The 23,085-nt window shown below is 36.5% G+C and overlaps 1 protein-coding gene across 4 annotated transcripts in view; it reads right to left on the bottom strand.

The window, feature by feature from the left end:
* ATRX (ATRX chromatin remodeler) overlaps positions 1–23,085 on the bottom strand; it is a 141,043-nt gene that overhangs the window by 69,794 nt on the left and 48,164 nt on the right. For all 4 annotated transcript variants that reach the window (XM_077827054.1, XM_077827053.1, XM_077827055.1 and 1 more), the window contains 5 exons: positions 20,011–22,952; positions 13,631–13,703; positions 6,981–7,111; positions 5,338–5,517; positions 739–832 (listed from right to left, as the gene is read on the bottom strand). In XM_077827054.1, coding sequence (XP_077683180.1) covers positions 739–832; positions 5,338–5,517; positions 6,981–7,111; positions 13,631–13,703; positions 20,011–22,952 — 3,420 coding nt within the window. The remainder of the gene's footprint in view (positions 1–738; positions 833–5,337; positions 5,518–6,980; positions 7,112–13,630; positions 13,704–20,010; positions 22,953–23,085) is intronic.

Genomic DNA, 23,085 nt, shown 5'->3' on the forward strand with positions numbered 1-23,085 from the left:
TATCAGGCAATAATGGAGTAGATTGCACAGTTTACCAAGAGGGTCCTATAATTTCTAAAGGGGTAAAGGAAAATGCCACATCGTAGTTTTGCATTGAGTATTGTGACACCTATATTGTAACTGGTTTGTACACACATCACTTCCATAGCAAAATAGTATCAATATTAGTGGTTTATTTTCCACCTGTCTCTTTCACACTACACAAACAAGAAGATTACATCCTAGACAACTTCCCATAACCTCACTAAAACTCAATCCTTAATTAGAAGCCATTGTTCCTTGACTGCAGCAAACGTGTTAGAAAAATACCACGTTTTTTTAATGGTCTTATCTTCTCGTATCCCAACTCTCCTAATTATACTGAGACATAAACGAGGAAGTTCGAAGTCTCACACTCAACTCAACTTCCAGGCTTTTGAAATAAATGAAATTGCAGATACCGAAATTCTGTAACAAACAACTAAAATTTGTTTCAACTCAGATGAAGTGAGCTGTAGCTCACGAAAGCTTATGCTCAAATAAATTTGTTAGTTTCTAAGGTGCCACAAGTACTCCTTTTCTTTTAACTAAAATTTAGTGTCTGATCTAAAAACCATTGAAATCAATGGCAGTCTTTGGATCAGGTTCTTAGAACACATCTAAACATTTCAGACATGACATGTGACAGGATTGTACCTTCCCAATAATCAGTTTTTAAAAAGTTCACCTGAGATGACTAGAACTAAAGTTTATTTATACCTTGTTCTAGGACGTTGCTCATCTTCAGATTCACTGACTTCTTCACTAACTCCAGATTCATGAAATTCTGAGTCATCTGAATCATCACTGCTCACTTTAAGAATAAAAAAAAACATATCTACCTCTGTTGTAACCTAAAGTAATATCAATATAACTTTACTAATAATACAAAAGTAATTTGTTTGAAATTAATTTCTGCTGCTTGTAGGACTTGTAAATTCTTGGTCAATAAATGCCCTCATGTGCAGGTAATAAAATATCTCAGTAAGGTAATGCAACAATAGTTGTTTCAATAGACCGAGCAGATAGCATGAAACGCCTGAAATGCAATTGAAACATATATGGCTTTGAACTGCTACATATTAAAAATCCAATGCAAATTTTTTTAAAAATAACTCAAAAGGTAATAAAGAGGTCTTTTAAAGGTATATTGTAAGTAATATGTTTTGTTAGAACCCTAATATTAACAGTAATATTTTATGATTCTTTTTAATTCACTAAACAGTTTTGTTTGGATTTGATTTTCCCTTATTGGTCTAGTACAGTGGTCACCAACCAGTCTAACGCAATCGACTGGTTGATCCTGGAAACTCTTCCAGTCGAACGCGCTCTCAGGCGGTGCACCAGAGCTGCTGCTAAGGTAGGCTCCCTACCTGCCCTGACCCCATGCCACTCCCATAAGCAGCCAGCATGCCCCCACGCGGGTGGGGATTGGGGGAGATGGGGGGGAGGAGAGAGAAGGGATAGAGGTCTTCTTCTGCGTGCTGCTCCTGCCTGCAAGCACCACCCCCACAGCTCCCATTGGCCTGCACCCAAACTCCTTCCTAGAGCCCGCACCCCCTCCTGCACCCCAACCCCCTGCCCCAGCCCTGACCCCCCTCTCTGAGAAAGCACCCCATATCCCCTCCTGCAGCCCAGCCCTGACCCCATTCCTAGAGCCAGCACCCCCACACACACCTCAACACTCTGCCCCAGCCCTGAGCCCCCTCCTGCACCCCAACCTTCTACCCCAGGCTCAGCCTGGAACCCCCTCCTGAACCCCAACCCCTTACCCCAGCCCAGTGAACATGAGTGAAGGTGGGGGAGAGAGAGCAAAAGAGAGAGGGGGGACAGAGTGAGTGGGGCGGGACTTTGGGGAAGTGGCAGGGCCCTCAGGGAAGGGGCGGGGTAGATCCTGGGTTGCCCTTAAATTCAAAAAGTGATCTTGCGAGTAAAAAGATTGGAGACCATTGGTCTAGCACATGAAAACAAAAAAGTGAAAACCAACTGACGAGAATCACACTTGATGAAAAGCAAGGCTTTGGTTACAGGAAGCAGCAATTCACACTACAGAGGTATGTTTTCTAAAGCACACTAAATGTGGTGTGCTTTTATTGGTCCATGTAGACTCTGCTGGTGTGCACTAAAAATTCCCTAGTGTTTTATAACACTGTGCTTGGGATAGGTTAAAGCGCAGTAGGACACTTTTAATGAGCACCATGAGGATCTACACAGACCAATTAATGTGCAAAACATTAGTTCACTTTAGAAACCACACCCCTGTACCATGCATTACTCCACCATATAGACAACCCCTAAACTAGATTAAAATATGAACAGTCTACACTGTTAGTAACATAGATAATAAACTGTTGTATAAAAAAAAGTGTATGAATTTTTTGCCCGACACTGCCCATTCAATGGAACATTTCTTGAGAATTACAAACATGAGGATAGTTTCACATTTCTCCCTTTTCCCCACCACCAAAATAAAAAGCTTTACAGATGGCCTTCAGCTATGTCCCAAATAAGATTTCCATATTTCATTAAATTTATTCACTACCCAAGAGTTGGACCTCATTGCTTTAAAGTTTCAGACCAATTTGGATTGACTTTTCACACATCAGACCAAAGAATTTATTGGATATAAGCTAACTGTTGAAAAAGGATTTAATATATATTTGCAACGGATAGAAAGTTGAACAGTTTTTCCTATTAAAATGGGAGACGGGGTAGTTGAAATGAGGTGTACGTAAATAGATACTTATTCAAAACAAGTAAATACTCCCAGAGATGTTGAAGGCATTCAAGGTTCCCCAACCCTGACAATGACAATGCAGATTCAGGGTGCATTCAGAGGTCACAGCTGTTACTCGAGAGCTAGAAGAGCAGGCAAAGAGGATCTACAGAGCCATCCTGCACTGCTTCCAAGGACCGATAGTAGTGTTTTCTTCAAGCACTGTACAGTTCCTTATTTATAGCCATTGTAATCATGCTTCGTGCATATGAAGTGGAATATAGTATTTATCCAATTCATATTAAAGTAAGTACTACAAAAATCAAGTTAGTGGTGTAGAAAATAAATTAAGACTTTTCTATCTGAAAGGAGTTATAAACAGTCAACCATACCACCATTAAAAGTTGATATACATAACCAAGTTTTAAAATATACACAAATCTGTGTATTTTATACGAAAACAAGTGCTCAACCCAGAGATACTGTGATTTTTGGTGAAGTGTGTGGATTTAATATGCTGACGCAAAGACTAAGTTAGAATACAGTTGCTTTACTCAGTCACACTAAACTTTCACTGCAAGGGATAGTTTGTTATCTCCTTTGTATGGATGTCAGTGTTTTCGGATAATAGCACTGCCAACGCCAACGAGCATTGTCTGGATCAGCAACTTCTACGAAAAAAAAGGCAAATCTAAATCCTTTGTGCTGAGAGTTCATTTCATTTCTCCCATCTCATGCAAAGTGTGCTACCTCTTTATACCAGATTGCCATCTTTACTGATTTTATCATGAGTTCATTATGTTTAAGTCATGAAGACTCAAAAAGAGGCCAGTATCTATAGTTCATAATTTTGGGGGGCCTGACTCATGATTTTTTAAAGTCTGACATTTATAAGCAGCTAAAAATATAGTATGCTATTCAGTCCTATTTTATCATTTAAGATTAATTTTGAATACACTGGAAAGCTATACGAGTTTCTTACTAAATGGTATATGTTGCAATAAGTAAATAAAATGCTACTCAGTAAATAACAGAATATAAGTAACTGGGAGTTAGGTTTTTGTTTGTTTTATGTACTTGGAGAGGTATAACAATGGAGGACCAAGTCACTGAGCTATTTGAAGTGAAAGAAATTTTACTGCTCCAGGTCAGGGTTGAGGTAATTGAGGAGACTTATGACTAAAGGGTTCTGGAGATTGGTCCGGCCATGCCTTGGTCTGGCATTTTATTTGCTAAAATACTGTAAAAGTTACAACAATATCACAGAAGATGCAAAAATGAGACTTTTATGGGGGAACACTGTAAATATAATACAATACAGGATAATTTATCCTTAGGTACATGGAAGACTACACATGTATGGTATCCTGGCATTACTGCAACACTAAAAATATAACTATACTTTCAAATTGTGCAATAGGGATAATTTTGCTTCCAATGTAAATAAACCATTTACACTCTGAAATGCCATGGTTACTGGAGTCTGCAGTGTTGCTATAGCAGTGTTGGTCCCAGTTGGTCCCATGGTTATTAGATGTAAGAAATCTGCACTAACAGTCATTCCTTTGCTCCTCAACCCAGAAAAAGCTAGAAGAGCTGCATTCTTAGCTTCTTAAGACAAGAAAAATGAGAAATAAACCCAAGTTTTCATTTAAGAGTTCCATCTGCCGTCCCATTGTGAACCACTTTAGAAGAACTTGGAGGGATGTAGAGTTTAACTCTCTAGGATGAAGGAAATTTCTGGTGACACAAGGGCCTATGTATAGTGTGAGGAAGAGATAGCAGTTGCAGGAGGAAGGAGGAGGAAAAATTGGGTTTTCCTGAATTATACCTATTTGACTTGGTATTAAAATTTCATGACTCAACCAGATTAACCCAATTTTTTAGAGGGTGGGGAGAAGAGAGGGAGGGAGATTAAATAAAGAGAAGGGGATTAAATAAGAGTAAACTATCCTGGAATAATCACTGTGTTATAATAAACCTAGTAAATGAACAAAAACAGACAACAGTCTGGGATGACAGCACAGGAGGAGATGTGTAAAAAATATATTTTAAAACTCCTAGTTCAAAATCTGAGTTCTTTCCAAATTGTTCTAGTTTTAGATATACTGATTTAGTTTAAATGGACTTTAAGAAAATGTGTTTGAGTTAACATCATTATCTTTGAATTTGCTAGCTTTTGCCCCTGTAAATAAATATTTCAAATAGTTTCAATGATAGTTAGGTTTTTTTAATTATTATTTCATCAAAAACTTACCAAATAATTTCATGGGGAGTTCACTGTCCCATGATTAAAGATTATAATTAGAGTATTTTGAAAACAAACACACACAAACAAACAAAGAACCTTATTGACAAAAATTCAGTGACAACAACACTGTTTTCCCTTATTTGCCTGTAGAGAGTTGATGGCACTAACTTCCTCAACCTCAACTGCAAAACAAGAAACTATAGGTGTGAAAGAGTGAGAGGAGGTGTGAGGAAGACAATTTGGAATTCCGGGAAATCTTTTGTTCACTGGAAATCTCCATTACGCCACATAACTGAACATATTTCATCCAATAACAAATACATTCTGCCACACAAACATTTAAATTTTGTACCTTTCCTTCTATTTCTGCGTTTGCCTTCTTTTGCGTCTTTAGATTTTCCCTTTTTTTCTTCTTCAGATTCTCCATCACTCATACTTAGCTTGTGTCTCAGCAGTCTGTGTCTATATCTAGGCTTCTTAGACTCTTCATCATCTGAATCTGATTCAGAATTATCTTCTTTTTCATTCTCCTCTGTCAGAGAGAAGAAAAATCAGCACAGAACTCATACAGGTAGCTATTTGCTCATTTAAGTTGCATTTCATCTATTAAGTATTTCCAGGAAGATGTGATCGAACAAATGCACATATGCACTTCCCCCCCTCCACTTTATCTTTGCAATGGAAATGGTTTGATCTTACAGTTATCACATGGATTATCAACTGAAGCAATTTTGTTTTCGTCATACATATCTCACATACTTTACTCCTGGGGGAATTTTACATCACTGAGCGTGCACAGAATTCATATCCCCGACAGATTTCTTTGTTTCCCTGCGGAAAAATGAATTCTCATGGGGAAGCAAAGGGAAGCTACAAGAGTGGTCACACGCCCCTCCCAGGCAGCGCAGGCAAGTCAGTTTGGGCTCCTGGAGCAGCCAGTAGAGACATCAATCACGGGGGGGTGGGGGGGCGCCTGGCGTTCATGCCTGTGAGAGAAAGAGAGACAGACAGACACACTGTCCCTCTCACTTGTATTGCGGCATGCTCAGCATGGAGGGACAGGCCATTGGGATGTTTCTGAGGAGGTAGGCGTGGGGCAGGCTCCGTCCCCTAAAGCAGAGCAGAATGCAGCAGCCGGCCTGCTTAGTGAATTGTTCCCATTGTCTTTGTGAATTCCCCCAGGAGTATAAAAGTTTTAAGGCTCCTTTACACATTGCCAGAGTGGTGTAAAGGACCGTATGGCCTTATTAAGAGCTTATGGTGCTTTAGTGATTAGAACTGAACTAAGTTTTTGGACTGAAAAAATTTCCTATCAAAATGTACTCCATGAACTGTTTGCTACTGACCTATCTGGACACGGTCAGTAGCCAACATAAATTGTGAGTTTGATTCCACAGCCCTCACTTGCTCTTCAGTTGCCTATGATGTACCACTGAGCATATGGCTGCATATATTTATTTCTAGTTATTAGACAACAAAAGGTCAAACCTAGTTACATTACTATTAGGCAAGGGGGTTTAGGGATTTTCTCCACTGCTCCCCACTCCCATTCTCCATCCATTGTATTGTAGTTTAAATAAATTACCAAAATAATTGAAACCAGCGTGATTATCTTGCATTATTTTGACAAATAAAATATGCAGAATTTTAAAATGTTGTAAACAGAATTTTTAACTTTTTGGTGCAGAATTCCTCCAGGAATAATACTTGTATGTCTTATTGTCTTTTATTAATCAAATATTGCTTAGCACATACTCGATTCTAAATTGGTTATAACGATATGATCATAAAGTAAAAGTACACTTTTACAGAAGTCAAACAGAGAAACCCACAGAACCATACTGACTGAGTTCAGTTTGGCAGTTGGTATAAAAAAATGCATGATGTTGTTTGGGGATTGTTTATTGATTTTGCTGTTATCTTTCCCCGAACGACTTCTGAAATTATGACAGATTCTAAAGCACCACTTTTTTCCTGCCACATTTTGGTGCTCACCATCATCTTCTGCGTTTTCATTTTTCTTTCCCGTCTTCTTTTTTCCTTCATCTGATTCTTCATCTGAAGATGCATCCTCATCAGAGGAAAGATTGGCTTTGATTTCTTCTAAAAGCATTTTCTTGGCAATTCTTTGAAGTAAAACAAAAAATACTATGTATTCCATCGCTTACACAATAGATCAATGAATGACAAATGTAATCTTATATAATTCAGCACTTCAGTAACAGGGTTGTGAGCTCAGAAAGAATTAGGAATGGAGAGCAATCATGGTGGTATTGAGAGGATATTCTAACTGACATTTCATATGTTCAACATGGTAATCTGCTTTGGAAAAAGTTCTTTGCAGTGCTCCCAAATAAGCACTTTCCAATTTTAAACCATGTTTACTGCAGATTTTGCTGAAATGTGTTTTTTTTAAAGCAACATTTAATAACTTGGGCCCATTTCATTCCTTCCCACCTGTCCCATCTTCCATGTCACTCATCTTTTCTAATAAACTGTGATGCAATATTAAACTGAATTTTTTTATTATTTTTAATTTATTTATTTATTTATTTATTTTAGTTCTAATTGCCTCAGGAACACTAAGTGTTTTGGGACAAGTCTCTAAATGATTAGAGACAAAAAACAGTATTAAACCAACAGTCAATCTCTGGACACTCTCCTCTATGAATTTAATTCGTGGTAAAGGCAGTATGCACTGAACACCTTAAATTCTGAAGATAAAGGATATGCACTAAAACAATTTTTTATACTATAACTCCACATTTTGCTCCTGACAGCTGTTCCTGAGGTATATGTTACAATCCTTTATGTCTGTGCCCTTGGACTTCAAAGGAGATGCAGCAGGAATAAGTGCAGTGTTTTATAGGGCACACACGGTTTCTCAAGAAGATGTTGCAAATGGCTGGAAAAATCTACATCAGTAGAAGACCAGAGAAAAAGGATGAGAGCAGTCTCACATCCCCTCAAACATCTGCCAGCAACCCTCTTAGGCACAGTGACCCACAGATGAAGAAAACAGTGATTTGTCAAAAGTTACGGGTCTATATAAACTTGCAGAGTCAGACTATTATCCCACTTCCTGTGGAACAAAAAAAAGGTTGATCAACTTCTCATAGCCTCCCATTCCAACCCAAAAATATTTTCAGTTAAAATACAATAATTTAGACTACGAAAAACGCATTATTTACAGGATCTTTCAACAAAGGAAAATCAAGTATGAAAATACATACAGGGAAAAGTGATGTACAAATGGACAAGAAAACTGTGGACTTAATCTGATACTTTACTTCAAGGGGGAAAAAAGAATTGTCCCTCATAGGGGATCAGGTCCTATGGAACTGAGGAATAAAAATAATAATATTTTGAATATATTTCTCCTGTCTGCAATGTTAACTGCAAGATTTCATGTATTTTCTCGATCAGATCCAATCATTTTAGCAGTAATGATGCAAAGCATTTTATTGTATATATGTAAGTAAATAAGTAAGTACGTAATTCAGGAAAGGGAAGTATATATACCTCATCAGAAACCCAGTTCAAAAGCCAGGAATTTGAACAGTTCTATTCTTCATTCGGAACTGGCACAGAAATAACTGACCCTAATGTGTTGCTTTTTATGTTACACAATTCAAGTAATTAGTAGTCACATTGAACTATAAAATATATTTTATTCTATTTATACTTTATTTAATTTTCCAGGAATTAATTTGTGCCCCCAAAACAATGCCAAATTTTCCAAGACCACTATTTTATTTTCCCCACGGTTTTTGCAATTACACTTCAATCATACAATATTTTCCATCTTTTAATACACTTTAATATGATTTCAAATAAGAATTCAAGACAGGCATATGTTCAACTGTTATTATTTAAAAGAAAAGAAAGGGGGGGGAATTAAAAATTATCCAAGAGCATGAAGATGTTTATGGTTGGTGCACTAAGTCACACTGACCTGCAGCATCCACAGTGGAAATATTAAGACATTAAAGAATTATCTGACCCATATATAACTAGATGAGTCATGATATAAAGCTATTTTTTTAAAACAAGTTTACCTAAAAAGTTGCTTTTAATTACTTATATCAACAGACTTCATTTTGTGGACCTGACCCAACATTTATTGAAGTTCATATGGACAAAGTCCCATTCATTTCAATTAGCTTTGTATCAGTCCGTGTAGGAGAAATAAGAGAAGAGAGTAAATTTTAAATATTAATGAATGTGTATAATATCTGACCGGAGGAATAAATAGTTACGTGTATTTGAAAATTAAATCTTCCCCTTTTGTAGTTTTTTTGAATACTGTACTTATTTGCCCAGATCAGTTGTAATTTTCTTCAGAATACAATGGTTTGGATTCCCAAAAAAGGGGAACTATTTCCTTATTTTTAATTATTTTGTAACTTTCATATATAAGTTATTTTAACCTTAAAGTATAATCTAGGTCATGTGGACATCACCAGTAGGTTTGCTAGCTTTTACATAAGAAACACACTCAACACCAGGAAAGGAATAAGGTACTGATGAAAAAACCATTGCAAAACTTAAAATTAAGTTCACAAGTCTCAACATACTGCCCTGTACTAGTGCACCTAAATGATTTCACATTATCCTCAATAGTGCTAAAAGAGTTAATAAAACTTGAAATTGGATAACAAATTCTTACCTGCATTGCAAATCATCTTTTAAAATATACATATATTTATATATTTATTTAAATAAAGTGGATTTTGACTCTTAAAAGGAAGGGTTTTTTCACATTTACAGAATAATGTTTGCTGAGAGAAATCTAATTCAGCAGAATTTCTTCACAAGTACAAACTTGAGTATGCACACATAGAACACTATTTCTTCTCTATTCCAGCCTGCTCCTAAGGATACCCAGGTCACTGTCCACAGTACCATCATCATCTGAACTTCCTCAAGCTGAATAATTTTAATTAAATAATACTAATTAATAAGCATTTCTGAAATTGGCAGATTAATAACTAAATACTTTTATGTTCCACAAGACATTAATAACACTAATTTTTCAGCTAGTGAAAGAAAGTTCAAACCCTGCTCATCAACAGGGGATGCAACTATTTATTTAGTAGCAATAAGATACAAATTATGGTCCTCGAAAACTAGATTTTCTCTAGTATGTTCCACTGAAGTGGTGCTCTAGTCTGAAAATGTAAAGCATGTTTAGAAATTAGGACTATTTTTCCACTTTTGGTGTAATCAAAGGATTATATATAATGAAATTGGTAAACAATACCGAAAAGACAGTGCTGAACAGATCAAACCCTATAAATGCTTCTGATAAATATTTGGCATAACAGTATTCACATCATCATGTGAAACTGGATGTTTAGCTCTTGAAATCAGTTTTATTAAGTTAAATTATATCTGACCTCAAAGTAAAAATCTACTCCAACTTCAAGTTCAACTTCCAAATTTTTAGAAAGTAATTAAGACAGAAGATCAACAGTTACCTACACTGACAAACTTTTATTCTTTTCAGCACTTGTTTAACCATCAAACTGTAGAAGCGCCAAGACAATACAGATTATGATAGTGTGCAAATCTGTTTCCCCCAACAAATCTCTGGGGGATTTTTATTTATTTTCCTGGGATCGGGGAACTGAGGTGGATTCTTAGCCAACATCAATTACAATTAAATGCTATAAAATTTTTAAATAAAAATAAAAACAAAAAACACTGGGGCCATGCGATCCACTCAATAGTATAATGGGCTGCAAGTGAGGAGACCTGGATGCTATTCCCAGCTCTGCCACAGACTTGCTGTGTGATCTTTAGCAAGTTATTTCACATCTTTGTGACTCTGTTCCCCACACCCTCTAATGTCTAAACAGGCAGTAACTCTTTGGCAAGAACTGACTCATTTATAGCTTTTCAAACATCTTGAGGATACAATGTTGCCACTGTAAAACAAATTTAGCTGAGAATTTAACTAAAAATAATGATTAACACGATGTGTTAACATTCTTAATTAAATTAAATCAACTCACAGGTGGTGTCCATAAACACATATTAGTTGTATGTATAATCAAATTGTCCAAAATAAGCCGCTAAAGAGACAAAACCATAAGGCTTCGCTAATAGAAAGCAGCATCCTTTAAGAGTATCAGAAATTTAATTAAATTTCACCTTTAGCATATTTTTAATATTTAGTTGTATTTGTATTTATAGTTTTATATATGTATGTTTGACTGACATTTAGTACACACACAAAAATATTTTCCTTCAGATTAATAATTTACCAAATACTTTGTTCTATAGACTGTATTATGCCTTTGTTTCAACGATCTGATTTTCCATCTCTCAGAGGTATTACAATTAAATTAAATGCTTGGACAAGAAAAATGTTTTACAAAAATTTATTGCATCCATCAAATACTTAAAGGCATTCTGCATTAATACACTATTTACCTCTTAATAAACAAAACTACTGCGAACATATTAACAGTACCATTTAAAAGATCAGAAGGACCAACAATAAACAAATACACAACATAAGATGACAGCATACAGCACTGCCTGTCATATTGTGACCAACTCATATATTGCACTTTGGCAAAGATGATTTCAAGACTTATTAAAAAAATTATTCATGTCATTCACATTCAAATGTATTCAAACAATAAAACTTCTAAACTAGAGACTTGCAACCATGAGTGCCCACACTATAAATATTTCATTGGGTACTAGGTACCCTCTTTGGTCTGGTAGAAAAGTGGCAGCTTGTCTGAGTAACAGAAAATATTTTTCTAAAGTTGTGTTGAGTAAAGAAAAAAAAATTTTTTTTAAATCTTCTCAAAATGTTTTCTATCTTTTTACAATTTTGTACCAGTGATTACGGTACAAAGTACAATGAGTGTTGAATGTAATATTAGTGAGTTCAGTTATCAATTACTTCCTGAAGGTTGAAAAGTGTATTTGGTAACAAATACCTCCCCCTACACCTCAGAAATGTATATTCAGAATATTTCCTAGATAAAAATTTAAACAATGATTCAGTTTGAAAAGTTACACAAACTGATTTTAAAACCTAAAAGAAAATATAATATTATTTAGTGATCAAATCTATTTTGTTCAAGACCTGTAGGGATTGTACTGAGAAACACGATAATCCCGTCCACACTAACAGGTCAAATCTACCAGTTAATATTTGTACTGTAAAAAGCTGAGCTTTCAATGATAAATATTTGCTTTAAATCAGCTGAATCATCAACCAGAAATTCTTAAAAACATAACAAAGGTAGAGTGAAATTAAAGTATATTTAAATAAAAGTAAGGTTAACAATGTTTAAAATGTTGTGCTTATGGACCTGTGCTGTCAGTCCCTTAAAAGTTATTTTTTAAAAAGTGAATTAAAATGCTTAAATTTTAAAACTGAACATACAGAAGAGCTAGATTAGCAGCAATATTTCTGTACCCAACTGAGGTCCATATAACAAAATTCTGTTTTTAAATTCACTTCAGCTATGTAACAAAATGCAGCTACTTTGTGGAACAGACACAATATTCTATGCTAATAAGGCTCAGAAGCAGAAAAGCAGACTCCATCAACAGTTGTGTTGCAAAGTTACAAAGTCGGTCCCACATTTACTACAGGACAAAGAATTCAGTTTCAGAAATACTGTATAAAGTTTTCTTGGAAAAATTTAATCTAACTACAATAGCTTCCAAAAAGAAACTCCTGCTCATAATTGAGTGTTTAGCATAGAGTCCCTTTAAATTAATACTTTGTTTATGCTGTTACTAATTCAAAAGCCAAAAACTTTTACATTTTATTTCATTCGCTATCCAAGCTACTTTTTGAGGACTACATTGTAATAGTAAAATATAACATACGTTTAAAAAAACAACCACCTAAAAGTAAAATTACATCTATTAGTTTTTATAAATTTAAATTTTAAAACTGAATAATATATAGGCCCAGATCCTGAAATCACTCATTCACATGCTTCACTACGCATGTGAGTAGTTCCCTTCATGGCAAGTAAGCCTATGTATGAGTGCATGTAGCATCAAGACCTTAACCATCACGTAGGTGATTTCAGGTACTCATCAATTTATTAAACCTCAATTTCATTAACAGTCCAGAATATCCATGAAAATCTTTTCTCCATAAACGTGTTCCCATATTTTTGCTTTATCTTTCTAATGAGAAAAGGTGTTTTAATAAAAAAACAAATTGTGTAGCTCTAATAATCAAGATCCACTATAAAGATTTTGTCATTGTATATTGCACAGATGCCAATTTTTATCATCTATTCATGTAAGTAGCTGAAATTCACATTTATCAAAGCAGGCTTTTACTTGTCTCAATGAAGAGCTTATCACAAAACCCACATTTTACATAGGAATATAAAACAGACAGTGCTGCAATGCATTTATAACACACCCTATGCAAGGTGTGTTAGTTAACACTTCTAAATATTTTCTTTACATTTCTGGATTTTGGCCTCTGTTTTCTGGCCTCTCGTTCAAACTTGCGGGAAGCCTGTGAGCGAGTCTTTACAAGGCAGGCAGTCCTGGTTTTTACAACCTGCTTGCTGTTCCGTTGCGCCGGTTTGCGCCCACGCCTAGGGTGTGTTATAATCTTTTTAAAGTCCTTATGGATGGAATCATACCTATTCTCAGGATCGTCATCATCCTCCTCCTCTTCCATTGGAACAGCCCCGGATTTAGTATCCCCTTCATCCCCTGGGAAAAAAGTCAGAGATTTGACATAAGGATAAAACCAGCAATGCACATATCAATTTTCTATTGTATGTGACCTGTTGCAGCACACACTCAATTTAAAGATAACTTGGTACTAAATATCACAACCCGACCTTTAAAAAAATAAAAAAAGCAATCTTGAATAGACAAAGTATTCCCCCATACAATATCTAATAGTAGAAAACTCTTTGAAGCAAGAGCCTTGTTAACATCTATATCTACTACTGTAATTTTCAAGCAAATCTTTAATACCCATATAAAATGAAGCCATAATCTGTATAGATTTTACTTTAAAATGCACAATAATTGAATGCTCCACTCTTCAGGTATCTTAAAAATGAAAATTTTAGATTTTCCTGTCCACTTCACGACTGGATTCTCATCACCAAATTCACAGAGACTGAAAAGATGATAGCAAATAAGCTACAGTACTATCAACTTCCAAGTATACAAGAGCTTGCTTACTCATAACTGAGCTGCCTGGTCTTCACAAGAAATATTTCAGCAGGAAAAAGTTTCTCCTGCTGCTCTACTTCCCTCTCTGTACTACTAAGGAAAACCACGCAACATCCATCCATTTTAGAGCATGCACATTTATGTATGAAGACTTGTATTTTGAGAACTATACTGATTAGCCTTAGAGCAACAATATCAAAATTCAGCTTATTATATAACATACTTCACAAATGCAGGAAGTTAATATACCTAATTTATCTATTAAAACCAGAAGTCAACTTAAGCAGGAGGAAATTTTTTCCTTCCTTAAAATTACATATGAGAGAAGGGAGCTATACATTCTGATCTTGACCCTGCCACCTACCTTTTTAGTTCACACACTCTATTTTTCCCTAAAATGTTTTTAACTTTTAAAAGTTGATTTGCAAATGGAATTATAATGACACGAGAGTATCCGGCAATGTGTGCTAAACTACTTCCAGTATAGTCTATGAACATTCAATCTACCCACTGAAAATTCATTTTTTAAAAACAAATTTCTGATTGTCCAGTGATGTCTAGCCAATGAAAAGAGAAACTGGTCCACAAGTGGTCAAGTAAGTATTCTTTGTTGCTACTTCATATGGCTTTCAAGGTTCTCTAGTTGATGTAACATTGCCATAGAATGGGAGCTAGCCAGCAATCAGCAGTAGGACTGGGTATCAGGGGACCTACTAAAGAAGGGTGAAGCGTCAGTAGTTCTCGCGTTCAATACGTCCCTCTGCTTGGTTAGTAGGGACTCTCAACAGATATTGCTAGTATGTTGGTGGATTACTTTTGTTACGAATTACACCTGGTAGGACACGCACACAACTGCTGCGAATTACACCTGGTAGGACACGCACACAAATGCTACGAATTACACCTGGTAGGACACGCACAGTTCGAATCTAGGCTGAGGCACAGAAACAAAGTCCACAACTGCAAAGTTCCCAAAAGACACTAAGTTTATTACGCTCGAGCGTGGTGCCCCCCTGCTAGCCGGGGGGGACCCTGAATACAAATTATACAAAGGTTATATACTTTTTAGCAAAGCATGTTGCCCTCGTGCATCGGAAACCTTAGCCAATAAACAAACCCTTGTCTTATCTACCACCTATCCCTGCTTGGTGCATTCCTCGTGCTATACCAGTATGTTAATTACACAGCATGGTCCTAAAGCCATGCATCAGTAACTTTTATTATCAGAATGGGAGGCCTCACATCAAGGCCAAGAGACAGGGAGTTAGAGACTGACAAAAACCAGATACTGTGAGTCAAGGCAGACTGGAGACAAGGAGGAGGATTTTCACAGGGATTCAGTATCTAAGGATCACTCCTCCTGGTGTATGATGTGCTCGCATTTAAACAATGGTGGGCCCCAAACCAAAATGGAGTCACATGTGCTAACTTTTCCTTAACACTTTTAAATTCCACTTGTAGGTCACCTTTAATAGTTGAAGCTTCTCTTCCTTTAGAAGTCCACCCCACACACAAATTATTTTCTCCTCTGCTTAAAGTCCCTTAAGGCCCAATTCTATTCCCATGGGAATCAAAGGTGTAAAGAAATCCAAGGGAGCAGGACAAGTTCCTTAGTACCCAATTCTTGTAACTTCATGCCATCATGTGCTTGTGCCTCATCCACCATTTCCATATGATTCAATCTCTCCCCCCACCCCCACCTCCAATACCCTTTTTTAATCCACAGGTATAAGCTTCAGACGCTCTCTCATTCCTATTGTTGCCTGACCCTTTTTAAGGTTGATGTTTAGATTAATGACCAATTGATCTGACTGCAATTAAGTTCTTCCCCCCAGAATCAGACTACACAGAATTCACACTATGGAGTTCAATATTTTGTGGGGCGTCTTGGTGTGAGTAACAAGGATACTCACACTGAGGGCAAAATAAAACCTTAGATACCTTTATTAAAATAATGGAGAAAGCTAGAAATGATCCAAACCACATAAGGAAGATAATACAGGATCAGGGTAATCTGCGGTGTCACTCTATGTATAAGCTTTAGAATTGCATGCTCACACCCTTAGTTGGGGACAAAAGGACCAACTCTGTCTCCGTCATGCAGTGTCCAATGGTACAGGTCCCCCAGTGAGTTGAATGGTCAAGTAGAAAAGAAGCAGATGGCAATGGAAGAGGCCCAGAGAAGACCAGCCCCGGGCCACATGGTGACTGCCCTGTTACAGGGCCTTAGCATCATCTGTTCATATGCCCACATGTAGCCTTTTTACCAGTATAATACCGAGGTGTACTTATTTTATATGTTAACATATTGATCTGCATGACTACCATTTCAGCGCATGATCATACCATCATCCCTTGCTTGTGGATTTGCAGTTATTACTTCCATGTTCCTTGTAGTAGCACTTACTGGAACATTCTAGCTCCTACTGGTGAGCAAACTCTTCTTAGTTCCCCAAATCTAAAGGTAACCGCTGATCTGTGCTAAGGGAGACGGCCTACACACTTATGCTCCAGCTAATATCTTACAGGATATAGGCCTAATGGTTTCTTGCATTACAGCAGAATAGAATAGAAGGCAAGCCAATGCATATAATGGGGTGAATATCATTGGGCAAACTTGCCCTATGCTACACTGCTACTTACTGCTTTACAATTCTTTGATATCATTTATGCAATATGATTCACAAAATGATGAATCATTTTTCTTATAGGGTATCACTATTCGATTAATTGATGTAATTTTATGTAAGGATTTGGGGAAGAGGAGTCTCTCTTTAAACTGTATAAAATGCTTCACCTTGCACTTTCGTGAAGCTGCAGAAATGATGTTATCTTGTACATTACCATTATGGTTTGTGGTATACTCCTCTACTATATATGTAAGCTTGAATTCCTAAATGCTATCAGACATTGAGATAATTAAGTTTCCATTTGTCACCAGTAAATCCTTGTCTGAGTAGTGTCTTGAAGTTTATGGCCCATTTAAGGAAGAAAAACATTCTATATCTTTAATGCTATTCTCTTTACATTTTTATATTAAATGGCATGAACTTGTGTAAATTTAATAGCCCACTGAAAAATGGACTAATAGTACTAGCAAAAGTCAGGCATAGTGAAATCTTTTATTAATGCTCCACAATACTGAGCTATATATCAAGCACCTTCTCCTTTGAACCTCTACTTAACAAAGACTGTATATATCATGTCAAATTGTGTAGTGGTTTTGCAGTGTAAAAAAATACTCTTTTGGAGACTAAGATTTCCTACTAGTTAGGTAGATGACTGGCACGATAAGAACTGTTGGGTAGAATAATCAGTAAATGTAAATTAGTAGCAACTCAGGCACCGTTGTTCAATGTCACTGCCATGGGTGGTAAGAGGAATTGAGGAATGGGCTGCAGCTGCTTCACCCTTTCTCCCCGGCACTGTAGCATAGTAGACGAAGGGCACATACATGGCTCCAAAAGACATTTCTAGTCCAAAGACTCCAATCTCACACGTATGCGATGCATGCAAAACTACACTGGAATCCATACTTACACATACTCGAAGAATTGGTTACCCTAAGATGACCTGTTGAATTTGGATAATGGCTCAGTGTTAAATAACTCTTATAACATACCAAATCTTCTCTAAGGTATTCTTGAGGTGGAACACAAGAGAGCGGTACAGAAAACTTTGTTAGATCTTCTGCTTACTGCATATTCAGAGCAGAGTTAATTGCACTGATTCCAAATCAAAGTAGCTTCAAACAGGGAACATATCTTATAAATAGAACAAGTCTCTTGAACTATCTGCAGTTGCCAGACTTCCTGAACAGTCTAAATTCTTTATATAAAGAGACCAGCAAAGAGCCTTACATTTTTAATTTAAGAATGGTTAAATTAATCCATTGATCCTAGCTAGATTAGAAGCTCCTACATTAACACTGAGCATGTTATCATCTCTCCCTAAAGCAGAAAATTTAAAAAACAAAACCCCCTAGAAGACCGAATCTTCAGATCCATTACACCACTGCTTGTTAGGTAAATTAGCACGTTCCAGTTCCACTCTAACTGTACATGAAAATCAACCTTTTTACAAGATTTCTGCATAACTGTTTTAGATTTTGACCCTATTATAATTGGAATAGTAATATATGAACAAGATGTATCAATAACAACTACTCTAAAAACAATAGCTCAATATATTGTTAACAAAACTGTGCTCTTTTATAGTGCCTTCTATCCAAAGATCTCAAAGTAATTTACAAACATTAATGAATAAAGTACCATTGGCAAGTATTCTCTCCATTTTACATACAGGGAAAAACAAAACACAAAGGTTCAGTAATTCCCCTGAAGTCAGTCTGTGGCAGAACCTTGAAACAGAACTTGGGAGTTCCTGAGATCTGTGCTTTACAGGAATACTGTCTACTTGAATTTTCTGAATTATCTAATTTAAATAAATAAATAAATACATTTTCTGATTCAGTACCCTTTGAAATACATTTTCAATTTTTTTGTTTTTGTTACTTTTTGAGAAGGAAGACCCAGAAGCAACAATGCCCTCTTGTCCCCATCCTTTCCCTTTCTGTACATACTCCTGCGTACTCAGGGGCAGCTCTACCAATTTTGCTGCCCCAAGCAGCCGCTGCCGAATTGCCGCCGCGCCCGGAAGAGCAGTGGGGCTCCGCCGAATTGCTGCAGCGGGACACGGACTGCCGCCCCATTCTCAATGCCACCCCAAGCACCTGCTTGGAAAGCTGGTGCCTGGAGCCGGCCCTGTGCCTACTGAATCTTCTGTTTCAGCTTCAGTCTCACAAGCCATGGGGAAGGGTGTGCATCAACTATAATGCAGTGAAATCAAGTACAGAAAAAAAGTACTGTAGAATGTCAATGGAAACAGTCTGAAAAAAGTTTCTCTCTCAGAGTAATCTTAGTAACAACCATAGATATAAATTGTTCAGCTGGAAATGAAACTTGATAGTGCCCTTTTAACCTCAAGATCACCCTTCCTCTTTATTTTTAGGTTCTCTAAACCTAGAAGTTCCAGCTGTGCTGCTCTGAATTTTTTAAAGAATAAAGGACTAATCAGATGCTGATCAAAGGGGGTCCTCCTCTCAAGTCTGGGCAAGAAAAAGAATTAGCCCCCATGCTCTCAGAAGCACTTTTAAAATGCATAAAAATCTGCTCAAATAATAAATAGCAGCCTGATAGACTTTAGCAACAGATGTCATTTTAGTTAAATAAAATTACTAGAATCTATTTCATGGGACACACAGATAATCTGGCCCAATATAAAAAGTGCACATGCATAAACTATAGCTAATTCTCCAAAGGACACATTATACCACAAGGCTTGATACTCTTCTCCATTACATGACCCAAAGCTAGAAGATCTGATGTGAGCTCTCCTGTTCTCTACTACCTAAACCCAATTCATGTTCTGTATTCATTAGACAGACGAAAGCAACTAAGAATAGGCATAAAAGCCAACCTACAATGGTATTACAGACTATGGCTCCAGTTTCTCAAATACCTTCTTAGAAAACGTATTAAAATTAAATAAAAAGTCCAAGGTGATTTGTAAATTAAGTTAAATGGCTGTTTGCCGAGGTTAGCACAAATCAAATGGTAACTGGTTGCAAGTGACATCACAAAACTTCTGAACACATCACATTAGAAAACAGGTTTTAGAAATATGGCTTAAATTTTGGAATGCACAGTCACACTTACAGATATTTTCACTTAAGCATTTGGACTACTAGATTATTAAATTAATATGACTACCCAACTCATACTATCGACCTCCCTGTATTAATATGCTAATCAAATTGTAGACCTTTGCACACCTGAAGACTGACAAAATCCTGTGTTGGAGGACAGTATTAAGCTTTCAGTCACGGGCTTAATCTTCTGCTCATCACTGCTTCCATCGCCTGCTGAATTCTGGTCCTCATTTTCTTCCTCATCTGATGAGGAGGAACAGGTGATGTCATCCTTCTGTTTTTTAGAAATTCTTTTTTCCACTTTTAAGTTACCCTTTTTATTCTCCTTAGCTGAACTCTTTTTACTCTTTTTTTTATCGTCTTCATAAGGCTCCTCATCAGAAGAGGACAATGAATCATTCTGTTCTTTCTTGGAAGTTTTCTTTTTGTGGCTTACTTTTTTCTTTTCTTTAGCTTCTATTCGTTTTTTATTCCGTTTAACATCTTCAGAAGAACTCTCCTCTTTCTTTGGGGACTTCTCAGCATCTGAAGAGGAATCATTCTGCAACTTCTTCGATGTTCTCTCTCTCAAATTTCTCTCTCTCTTTTCCTCAACAGCCATTTCCTTTTTACTCTTATTTTCAGAGGAAATGTAACTCTTTTTCTCTGGGGATGATTTATCTCCATCAGAAGAAGAACCATTGTGTTCTTTCTTATAATTTTTCTTTTTCAAGTTTTCTTTTTTGTTTTCTTTACCTTCTGTTTCTTTTTTATTCTTGGTTTTGTCTTCTGAAGAATCACAATTCTGCTCCTTCTCTGCAGGCTTCTCAGTTCCGTCCAAAGAATCATTCTGTATCTTTCTCTTTTTCAAATTTCTGTTTTTCTTTTCTTTTGCTTCTGCTCTCTTTTTACCATCAGAAGAATGACAACTCTCCTCTTTCTCCAGGGATGATTTCTCAGTATCAGACGATCCGTCATGCTTCGCCTTCGAAGTTCTTTCTTGTAAATCTCTGCTTTTCTTTTCATTGACTATTTGCCCCTTCCTAATTTTTTTATCTTCAGAAGAATGACTAATCTCCTCTTTCTCTGGGGATGACTTCTCAGCATCATCAGATGATTCAACCTGCTGTTTCGTCAAATTTATTTTTTTCTTACTAGTAGATCCTTTTTTATTCTGCTCATCTTCAGAAGAATCATAATTCTCTTCTTTTCTGGGGTATTTCTTTTTGGCTTTTTTTGCAGACTCTATTTTACTCAAACTCTTTATCTCTCTTTCTAACTCCGAGTCATAATTTGAAGAATCTGAAGGGTTCTGTCGTTTCTTTTTTGCAGAAGTGGAGCCTTTAGTTGATTTGCCTTTTTTGGCAACTAAATCTGAACCAGAAGTGGAGCTTTTTCTTTTGCGCTTTCCATTCTCATACTTCACTGGTTGTTTCGTTAGATCATTTAAACCATTCTTCTGATTATTGGATGTCTCACTATTGCTGTCAATATCTGAGGAACTAGGACTCATCATGGCTACTTCTTTAAGGACTGCTGGCATCTCATCTGAATCCGAACTTTGGTCCAATATGTCTGCTTTTTTTGATTTAGAAAGCTTATTAGGTTTAGGATGATCAGTAGTACTGTCAGAAGAATTTCTTTTATCTTTTTTTCTCCTTGACTGGGTTGATGATTTTTGCTTGCGCTTCTCACAGTATGCGTCATTGCTGTCCTCTTCTGAATTAGATGTTAAAGGATTCATGTCCGTTTGACGCCTCAGAGGTGTAGTCTTCACACGTGGAGACCTCCTGAGATCAGATTCCTCTACCAAGAGGACAGTTTCATTTTCAGGTGAGTGTTCATTACCAATGTAATGATTTTCTTTTCCAGAATCACAGTTTTCTGCCTTGGGTGTTACATCAGCATTCTGATCTCCCTTTACTGGATTACTGTCTTGATCTTCAGCTTTAACTGGAGAATCAGAAAGGGAAACAGGAGTCAGTTTTACAAACAATTCTTTTCTTACTTTAGCTGATGCTTTTAACTTGGTACCTCCTTTAATTTCTTTTGAAGGTGTAGTACATTTTATATTTGCATTTACTGTCTCCAGCTCTGTTGCTGTACTTCCAGTGCCCTGTTCATCTGCTGCACTCTGAGTTTCCATAGCCGATTCTAGAGTCTCAAAAATATCTTCAGGGACTGATGAAGGAACAGACACAATATCCATGTCTAAAGCCTCAGTACTATTAGGTTCATACTGAGGCTCTTCATTTGTCTCAGACTTTTTATCTTCACTGCTAGTATTCTTGTTTTCTGTTTGTTGTGTTGCTGGAACATTTTGGTCCATGGGCTCATTGTTAGGCTGTTCTGACACAGCTTTTTTCACTGACTTTACAGCGTCCTCTTTCAACTCTACACGTTCCTTTCCTTCATCTCTTTTCACCTCATTTTTTTCTAGTTTAATATCTGTTTTTTTCTCTTTGGTATTTTTCTCTTTGATTTTAACATCCAAAGCTTGAATCTCTTGATTCAGACCTTCTTCTAATGCTAAATGAGCTTTTTTTATGTCACTCAACACAGATTTAAAAGCTTTCAGCTGACGTAGCTGTATGGTAGAGTTTATTTCTGAATTTTCTACTGCCGTTTTCAAAAAACTTACAAAACTAGCGTTCATATTAGTTGTGGTCTCAACCAGTTTTTTTGTCTTTTTAAGCATGTCTTTTGGCACCATTAGTGCTTTATAGGAATAGGTTAAAGAACCAGAATACGAGTCATCTAATTTCTTTTCTTCTCCATTACAATTTGAAATATTTCTCTTTGGAGAAAATTTGAGTGTGTGATCATATATTTTACTTTTTTCACTCTCAACTCTGATCTTCTTCTTGTTTTGTTGCAATAACTGTTCTAAATTTTCAAAAACACTGTCACATGCAGTGACCAAGTCCAACAAAGGTTCTGGGTGGCAAATGTAGCAATGCCATTGGTTATTTTCATCCATTATGGCTGACAGCTCCTTTCGACCCAGGTTGCGCAAAATGCACTTTTTGCAGAAGGCATTATGGCAAAAGTCGCAGCAAATTAAATTTCCACCTTCAGCACACCATCTGAAATGATGATTGGAAAATGTTAAAAATGATACCCCAAAACAAATTACATTAATTGTTTAGACAAAGTTTAATTGATCATTTTTAAAGTTCGATTTAAAAAGTTATAATATTTTAAAAGTTACTAATCAAA

This window comes from Eretmochelys imbricata, chromosome 9 (genome assembly GCF_965152235.1).
Source record: "Eretmochelys imbricata isolate rEreImb1 chromosome 9, rEreImb1.hap1, whole genome shotgun sequence".
Lineage (NCBI taxonomy): Eukaryota > Metazoa > Chordata > Testudines > Cheloniidae > Eretmochelys > Eretmochelys imbricata.